We start from the raw sequence: 9736 nt of genomic DNA, 5'->3' as shown, positions 1-9736 counted from the left end.
AACCCACAAGCCCTCTGGCAAGGTAAAAAAAAAACTTTGGCATCAGACCTAAGTTGGTCGAATTTTTTTTTTTTTTTTTTTGTGCATGCACACTCCAGAGAGAGACAAAAAGTACCCCTCAATGGGGCCTGGTCATGCTGCAATGTTTTCCCCCCATTTCTCCATCCCACCAGAACTTTGGACACACACACTGTTCCCAGCATGTTTTTCAAGCTTCCAGGGCTGAGATTTGAACTGTAGTCAGCCAGGTGGGATCCAGCTCCCTTAACTACTGTGCTACATGGCCAGCCCTCAGTTTTACTCTTAAATTCTTGATTTTCTCTGATGCAATGAACTGGTCTGGTACAATTAATTCCTGAGATAATCTTTTTTTAAAAGAATTGTTTTATTTATTATTATTATTATTATTATTGGAGAGGTTTTGGCTATAGGGTATGTGTGCTTGTCAGAAAGACAGAGAGAGACAGAGAGAAAGAAAGTGAGAAATTATGGTCACACCGCAATCCCTTCTCCTCCATTCTCCTCTTGGGATCTTGCGCACGCACGCACACGCGCCTGGTGTGAGTTTTAAGCCACCAGGTCCAGGTCGCGAACTGCGGTCAACTATGTGGGAGTCCAGCAACATAGCCATTACGCTAACTGCTGGTCCAATTATTATTCTTTTTTAAAAGAGATTTTTGCTATAGGGAGCAATTTTTGCTCGCTGGAGAGACAGAAAGCGAGAAATCATCGCTTAGTGGGGATGACCATGCCGCAATCTCTTCTCCCTTCTCCATTCTGCTCTCGAGATTTTGGGCATGCACACACATACGCCCTGTGTGAGTTTTAAGCTGCCGGGTCTGGGACTCAAACAGCGGTCGACTATGTGGGCATTCAGCGACGTAACCATTGTACCATCTTCTGGTCCCTCTAATTCTATTTTCTGATCTGATTTGCAGATTTGGAAAAATAGGGCACTATTTTAGCAACTCACTTTGTATTTGGTGTTAATTGACATAATCGTGTCTTGGTCCACAGGTCCTTCAACTGGAGATGCCACCCTGAGGTAAGAGGGGTCCCTAGCACAACGCCCATTTAATCCAGTCACTGAGCGAAAGTGTATTTAAGAGCTCTAGGGCGACTGTAGACACCAGAGATAGTGTGAGAAGAGGGTGGGAAAGGACAGAGGGTCAGACATAGGGGAAAAAAAAAAAAATATATATATATATATGAAACTAGAAATGGAACTTTTTTATGATAATATGCATAATTAAGCCTCTGTACAGTATATTCTGGATGGGAAATCACATTTTGTATGCTGTGACGATGCTTAGGGAATGAATGTAAGTTAATTAAGTTAAAAAAAAAAGGTTCAGGAAAAAAACTCTAAAACTGTTTTCCTTGAAATAAAAAACATGCATTAAAAATACCTATTTGATGACTGTAGTAAGCTATATAGCCCCAGCTAGGTGCTACTTTATAGTATATTCATTCTACTCTAATTAAGATCTTTAGTGAATCAATAAAATGGGGGGAAAAGGCATAGAAAGCAACCATGGATACCAGAGACAGTGGGAAGAAGGTGGGAGATGGCAGAGGGTGAGAGGTAGGGAATCAAGGATGGAAAAAAAAGGCAAAATACACAGGAAACAGGAAATGGAAACTTATTTGTTGACGATAACACATATATTGATGTGCTTGACTGAGCCAATATACAGTGTATTCTGGATGGGAAATCTCATTTTGTACGCTGTAATGATGTACAGTGAATGAATGTAAGTAAATAAATTTAAATTTTAAAAAATTAAAAAAAAATAAAGAGCTCTAGGACTGCAACTCCTTTGTTGTTCCTGTCCTCTTCCCCATGTTCCCGTTCTTTCTCCTTTCTAATTTAATTTCTTATTCTATGATTATGGTTTCCCATGTCTTTCTCTTTTTTTAAGAATTATTTTATTTCACTTTATTTATTTATTTATTTATTTTAATTTGAACAGAGAGGGACAGAGTGAGAAAGAGAGAGAGAGAGAGAAAGAGAGAGAGAGAGAGGAAAGTGAGAAAGCAAGTCATCAGGTCTGGGACTCGAACCATGACTGGCCTTGTGGGAGTCCTGTACCCTTAACCATCATGCCACCTGCTGGCCCCAGTGTACAGAATTTTAATGTGAAGAATCTTGTGGCTTATTTTCTTCTCAGACTTGACAACAGAATCTTGTTGGCAATTTGAGCCTGAGAAAATCTGGCTAATGTCCTTTGAGGAACGGTGAAGATAAAGATCAGGACACGTCACCTCATGTCACGTATCGTTTAAGGACAGTTAAACCGAAGTGGTCGTGCAAGCCTATTACGTAGGCTTTTGCTCCTTTGCTACAAATCTGTACAGCACGGATAAAATACAATTCCAGACACCGTAGGCAGTTGTTACACTAAGAATTTGTATATCTAAAGACAGAAAAAGTACAGTAACAATTCCATATAAAAGATGAAAAATAGAGCCAGCAGGTAGCATAGTATTTAAGGTGCTGGACTCTTGCATAGCTGACCATGGTTCAAGTCCTGGACCCGACAGCTTGAAACTCATGCTGAAGTATGTGTGCATGCATGCCTCAAATCCAACAGGAGAACGGAGAAGAGATCGCAGCATGGCCATTTCCTCTAGGGGGGTGATTTCTCACTTATTCTCTCTCTCTCACTACTGTCTCTCTCTCTCTGGCAAGCATACGTGCCCCATAGCAAGAAAAAGAAAAAAATATAATAATTATAAATAATAAATAAAATATAAATATAAATAACACATAAATATAAATAATTACACATATATATCTAGATACAAATATATATATATATATTTTTTTTTTTCCTTTTTTTAAGAGAGATTGTTGTGGGACCATCAGATGGCATAACGGTTACATTGCTGCTCCCATATGGCCGACCGCAGTTTGAGTCCTGGACCCAGAGGCTTGAAACTTACGCTGGGCACATGTGTGTGCATGCCCAAAATCCTGAGAGGAGAGTGGAAGAGAAGGGATTACATTATGACCTTTTTCTCCCGAGGTGGGGGGGCAGGAGTGATTTCTCGCTTTCTGTCTCTTTGAATCTCTGGCAAGTGCACATACCCTATAACAAAAATCTCTCCAAAAAAAAAAAAAAAAGAAAGAAAGAAAAATGTGGGAGTTGGGCCGGCAGGTGACATGGTGGTTAAGGGCCACGCGGGATTCCAGCACCTTAACCACCGTGCTACCTGCCAGCCCCTTCTTATTTTTTAAAGAGGTTTTTGCCTTAGAGTATGTATGCTCGCTGGAGAGAGACAAAGACAGAAACAGTGAGAGGGAGTGTGAGAAATCCCCTCCTGGGGGGATGGCCATGCTACAATCCATTCTGCTTCATTCTCCTTTTGGGATCTTGGGATACGCACACATATGCCTAGTGTGATTTTCAAGACACTGGGTCCGGGACTCGAACCATGGTCAGCCATGTGGAGGTCCGATTATGTAACCATTACACCATCTGCTGGCCCCAGATTTCTATAAATTATTTACTTTATAAACTTTAAAACGTTTTAAACTTGTTGACTCTTTTGTAGTAACAAAAAAGAATTCTGGCTTTGAGGCCAGCAGATGCCATTGTGGTTATGTTGCTGGATTCCCACGTGGGAATCCACGGTTCAAGTCCCAGGCTCAGTAGCTTCAAAATCATGCTGTGCACATGTACGTGCATGCCCGAGATCCCGGGAGAAGAATGGAAGAATAGGGATTGTGGTGTGGCCATCTCCCCTGGAGGGTGTTTCTCACTTTCTCTTTCAGTTTCTGTTAACCACCACAACACATGCTGGCCCCTATATGCGCTACACATATTTTTTATTTTACTAATTTTTTTAGATGGATTTTTGCTATAGGGCATGTGCACTCACCAGAGACACACAGAGAGAGAGCAAGTGAGAAACCACTCTCCAGGGGGATGACCACACCACAATCCTTTCTCCTTCTTTCTCCACTTGGGACTTTGAGCACGCACAGGAGTGGGCTGAGTTTCAAGCCACTGAGTCTGGCACTCAAACCCCGCTCAGCCACGTGGGAGTTCAGCGCCTTAAGCACTACACCACCTGCTGGCACCTATGTGCTATACTTTTATACAACTTTGAGTGCAATAGATTTGTTGACATCAGCATCACCACAAATGTATGTAATATGTCACACGACACATTATAATGGTTATAATGACACTAGGCAATAGGGATTTGTCAGCTCTGTTACATTGTTTTTTTGAGAGTTTTTTTGCTATAAGGCGTGTGCGCTCGCCAGACAGAGAGATAGAAAGTGAGAAATCACCCCCTGGGGGGATGGCCACGCCGCAATCCCTTCTCCGTTCTCCTCCCGGGATCTTGGGCAAGCACACACACGCACCCGGCATGAGTTTTAAGCCACCCGGTCCGGGACACGAACCGCGGTCGATTACATGGGAGTCCAGCAACATAGCCATTATGCTAACTGCTGGTCCCCCAATTTTTTTTTTTTTTTGAGAGGTTTTTGCTTGCTATAGGGTGTGTGTGCTCACCAGACAGACAGAGACAGAAAGCGAGAAATCACCCCCCAGGGGGGATGGCCACGCCGCAATCCCTTCTCCTTCATTCTCCTCTCAGGATCTTGGGCATGCATGCACACGCGCCCGGCGTGAGTTTTAAGCCACCCAGTCTGGGATGTGAACCGCGGTCGACTACATGGGAGTCCAGTGACATAGCCATTATGCTAACTGCTGGTACCTCTGTTAAAATCTTTTTTAAAAAAGAATTACTTATTTAATTTAATTTATTCATTCATTTAATTTGACCAGTGAGAGACACAGAGAGAGGGAAAGTGAGAAAGCGAGTCACCAGGTCCAGGACTCGAACTATGGTCAGCCAATGGGAGTGCCCAGCTCCTTAACTACCACACCACCTGCTGGTCCTCGAGCTCTGTTAAAATCTTGTGGGCCGGGAACCAGCAGTTAGCGTAATGGCTATGTCGCTGGACTCCCACGTAGTCGACCGCGGTTCGCGTCTTGGACCCAGTGGCTTAAATCTCACGCTGGGCGCGTGTGCGTGCGTGCCCAAGATCCCGAGAGGAGAATGGAGGAGAAGGGATTGCGGCGTGACCATCCCCCCTGGGGGGTGATTTCTCGCTTTCTGTCTCTATGTCTCTCTCTGTCTTTCTGGCGAGCGCACGCGCCCTATAGCGAAAACCTCTCCAAAAAAAAAAAAACAAAAAAAAACCTCTTATGGGTCCACTGCTGTATATGTGGTCCAAGGCTGACAGAAGTCATTGAGTGTGTAATAAAAATGTTTAAAAAAACTTTTGGACCACTCCCATTGCCTAGTGGTTAAGGGAGCCGGATCTCCCATGGCCATCCATGGTCTAGTCGTGGCCCCAGAGGCCCCAGATCCAGACAGGATGGCAAGAAGATGAGAAAGAACTGTGACGTGACCACGCTCTTTGGCGATCCTTTCTCCCGCGCTCTCCTCTTTCTGTCTTTCTGGCATGTGCACTCGCCCTGTGGCAATAATTACACACACACACACACACACACACACACACAACTTTTAATTTTTTCCTTTGCTCATGATAGCATGGGTATACATGCACGTGATGGCCACGTGTGCATGCGCTTAGAAGAGCGTGTGAGGGGGAAGAAGGGGGAAGAGGGATGCACCTCCACGGGGCCTGGCCAGGCCGGGACTCCCTTCCCTCAGTCCTCTTGCCCTTCGCACCTTGGGCTCTCCTGCCTGCGCCCAGCATGTTTCTGGGGTGGGGATTCAAACCCCGGTCACTGTTGGGGCAGGTGCTCTTGAGTAGTTCATTACCAACTGTGCCATGGAGCTGCAGGACACAAGGTCGTCCTTAGACCCGAATTCAAAACGAAAAGCAGTTGTACTCGAGAGTGTTCACCCAGTAAATTGGGGGGAGAAGACCTCCTTCCTACCTTAGAGAAACCGATGGTGGAAATGGCCCTCCCCAGGCTACGCTGAGGCATAAAAGAGAAAAACAGAGTTTCCTGAGATGTCATTTTTCAGGTCTGCCTAATTGAAGAGGGGAACAGGAAATGACCCCTACGATCCTTCTGAAGAGTGTGCTTTTTATATTTCAGGAGAAGAATTGAACCTTGGGAGTTTGAAAGCTTCTTTGACCCCAGAGTACTGCGTCGAGAGACCTGTCTGCTCTATGAAATCCAGTGGGGCAGAAGCCAGAAGCTCTGGAGAAGCTCTGGCAGAAACACCACCAATCATGTCGAAGTTAACTTCATAGGGAAACTCACTTCAGAAAGGCACTTCCAGCCCGCCATCGGCTGCTCCGTCACCTGGTTCTTGTCCTGGAGCCCCTGCTGGGAGTGCTGCAAGGCTATAGGAGAGTTCCTGAGCCAACACCCGAACGTGAAACTGGTTATTTATGTCGCACGGCTTTTTCATCACACGGATGAACGAAACCGGCAAGGACTCAGGGACCTCATTAACAGTGGTGTGACCATCCAGATCATGACAGCCGTAGGTAAGGCCATCAACAAGGAATCTTCTTTGTTTGCCAGGGCCTGAGGTGACTTCCTGCTTTTAGGCTAGGAGATTGGTTCTCCCAGACTGGAAGTCTAGGAAGAAAAAGTCGACGTAAAATTTGATAGGACCAGATCTAAGCGTCACTGTAAGGAGGGTACCAAAAATGCCACTCCCTGGGCCAGCAGGTGGCGTGGAGACTAAGGTGGCTGGATCCTCCATGGCTGATTAAGCAGTTCAAATCCCACACTCACAGCTTGAAAATCAGGCCGGTCGCCTGTGAGTGCATATCTCAAATCCTGAGAAGGGAAGGAACTGCAACATGGCCATCCCTGCAAGGGGTGATTTCTCACTGTCCCTCTCTCTCTAGCGCTGCCTGGTGAGCACGTGTGTCCATAGCGAAACCTGAAAAAAAGAAAAGACTACTTCTTTCTCTATTTGTGCCGCTGTGGACTCCCAGCCGTCTTTAAAGGAACTGAGTGTTTGTTTAGTTTAGCTTAGTTTGTATTGTTGTTGTTGTTTGTTTTTCTACAGGAATTTGTGCTCTCCAGAGAGAGATAAAGTGAGAAATTACCCCCTGGGGAGAATGGCCACCTTCTCCTCTCAGGATTTTGGGCACACGCACACCTGCCCAATGTGATTTTTCTTTCTTCCTTTTTTTAAAAAAATCTTTCTCTCTTCTTTTTTTCTTTCTTTTTCTTTTGTGAGAGATTTTTGCCATAGGGTGTGTGCACTTGTCCGAGACAGAGAGAGGAAGTAAGAAATCGCCCTGCAGGGGAGATGGCCACACTGCAATCTCTTCTCTTCCATTCTGTTCTCGGGACTTTGAACATGCCTGCACACATGCCTGGCAGGTTTCAAGCTTCCAGGTCCGGGACTCAAACCATGGTCAGCCTTGTGGGAGTCCAACAACATAACTGATACACCACCTGCTGCTCCCCCTCAATATGATGTTCAAGCTGTTTTTGGGACTTGAACTGTGCAGTAGGCCATGAGGGATCCAGTGCCTAACTTCCACGCCACCTGCTGGCCCTTCGTGTGACTTTTTTTAAAGTCTATATTATTTATTTATTTGTTTGTTTATTTATTTTGAGAGAGAGCTAGTCCCTTAGAAGGGGCTCACCAGGAGAGCTCACTGATCACCCTGCCCAGCCTGTTGGACAGCTGGGCCATCCTGTATGACCAGCATGTTCATGTGGAGCTGGGATGGGAACCCGGGGCCTTCCCACAAGATTCCAGCTTTATACACCCAACCGCCTGTGTTGCCACAGCTGGACTGAAGAGCTTTGTTCTATTCTTTTCTTTTTTTTTTTTTTTTTTTAATAATTATTTTATTTAACTCTATTTATTTATTTATTTTCAACTGGCCAGAAAGGGATAGAGTGAGAGAGAGAGAGATGGAAAGTGAGAAAGCAAGCCGCCAGGTTCAGGACTTGAACCAGGTTGGCCATGTGGGAGTTCAGCACCCCTAACTACCATACTACCTGCTGGCCCCACTTTCCTTTTTTTAAAGAATAATTTTATTTAACTTTATTTATTATTATGATTATTTTCCAGTCTGATCAGAGAGAGACAGGGAGGGAGAAAGAGGGAAAGTGAGAAAGCAAGCCACTAGGTCTGGGACCCGAACCACAGTCAGCCATGTGGGAGTCCAGCACCTTTAACCACCATGCCACCTGTTGGACCCCTTGTTTTTTTTTTTAAAGAATTATTTTATTTAACTTTATTTATTTACCTTTGCTCTTTTTAGGAACCTAGCTCAGCTCCAGCAGCACATAGATCAGAGGCTTTCTGTATGGGGTACTTGATGTTGGGGCTCCCTATGAGTAATTTTTTGACAAAACTTGAGTGAACAAGGATTTGTGCTTCCTCAGAATATTGTCACTGCTGGAAGAATTTTGTCAACTACCCACCTGGGGAAGAAGCTCACTGGCCAAGATTCGCACCTCAGTGGATGAGTCTGTATGCACTGGAACTCCACTGCATAATTCTAGTAAGTCACTGGAAGGGACAGAGACTACGATGCAACAAGAAGTATTCTTCCATCTTCTTTCCTGAGGCTTTCAATACATACTCTCACCTTTTCTTTGTCATTTAAAGAAATTATTTATTTAATTCCATTTATTATTATTATTATTTTAGTTTTTTTTTTTTAGAATTATTTATTTTCAGAGTTGGCGGTTGGCATGGTGGTTAAAGGTGCTGGACTCCCACATGGCCGACCATAGTTCAAGTCCCAGACCTGGTAGCTTGGTTTCTCACTTTCTTTTTCACTCTGTCCCTCTCTGGCCAAAATAAAATAAATAAATAAATAAATAAATAAATAAATTTTTTTAAAAAAGAATTATTTATTTTCATTTCCTTTATTAAGATTATTATTTTTTAAGTTTGATATAGGGCACATGTGCTCACCAGAGAGCGAGAAAGTGAGAAAGTAAACCACTAGGTCTGGGGCTCAAACCATGGTCGGTCATGTGGGAGGGAGTCCAGAGCTGGCTCCATTACCTTTTAAATTTCACCCAAGAGAGACAGAGAGAAAGGGAGAGTGAGAATGCAGTCCGCCAGATCCAGGACTCAAACCACAATCAGCCATGTAGGAATCCAGCGCCCTTAGTTACCATGCCACCTGCTGACCCCTTCTTTGCCATTTTAAATTAATTTTACTGAGAATTAGTTATTTGACTCACTGGCCCATCTTTTCTTTCTTTCTTTCTTTCTTTCTTTGCTATAAGCACCGTATGCTCTCCAGAGAGACATTAGAGATAGAAAGTGAGAAATCACCCCATGGGTGATCTTGGGTATGCACACACTTGTGCCCAGTAAGTTTCATGCTACCCGGTCTGGGACTCGAAATGTAGTTGGTAATGTGGGAGTCTAGTGACGTAACCACCACATGCCATCTGCTGTTACTTCTTTAATTCATTTTTAATTTAAAAATGTTATCTATTTATTTGTTGTGATTTTTCCCTGGTTCCAGGACTCAAACCATGGTTGGCCATGTGGGAATCCCACACCTTAACCAGCATGCCATCTGTTGGCCAGATTTTTTTTTTTTTTTAGAGAATTACTGTAACCAGCAGTTGGCATAATGGCTATGTTGCTAGACTCCCATGTATTTGACCGCGGTTTGAGTCCCGGACCCAGTGGTTTAAACTCATGCCGGGCACATGTGTGTGTGGGCCCAACATCCCAAGAGGAAAATGGTGGAGAAGGGATTGTGGCATGGCCATCCTCCCTGGGGGGT

At 44.3% G+C, this 9736-nt stretch overlaps 1 protein-coding gene across 1 annotated transcript in view; it reads left to right on the top strand.

Moving 5' to 3' along the window:
- The window catches only part of APOBEC1 (apolipoprotein B mRNA editing enzyme catalytic subunit 1), a 20244-nt gene that overhangs the window by 9164 nt on the left and 1344 nt on the right, over positions 1-9736 (top strand). Inside the window, exons 2-4 of the mRNA XM_006146616.2 lie at positions 1018-1045; positions 6096-6493; positions 8367-8485. Coding sequence (XP_006146678.2) covers positions 1018-1045; positions 6096-6493; positions 8367-8485 — 545 coding nt within the window. The remainder of the gene's footprint in view (positions 1-1017; positions 1046-6095; positions 6494-8366; positions 8486-9736) is intronic.

Source organism: Tupaia chinensis, unplaced genomic scaffold, assembly GCF_000334495.1.
Source record: "Tupaia chinensis unplaced genomic scaffold, TupChi_1.0 Scaffold000183_1, whole genome shotgun sequence".
In the NCBI taxonomy this organism is placed as follows: Eukaryota; Metazoa; Chordata; class Mammalia; order Scandentia; family Tupaiidae; genus Tupaia; species Tupaia belangeri.
Note: the sequence above shows the minus strand (reverse complement) of the source record. Positions and strands in the feature narration are given on the sequence as shown.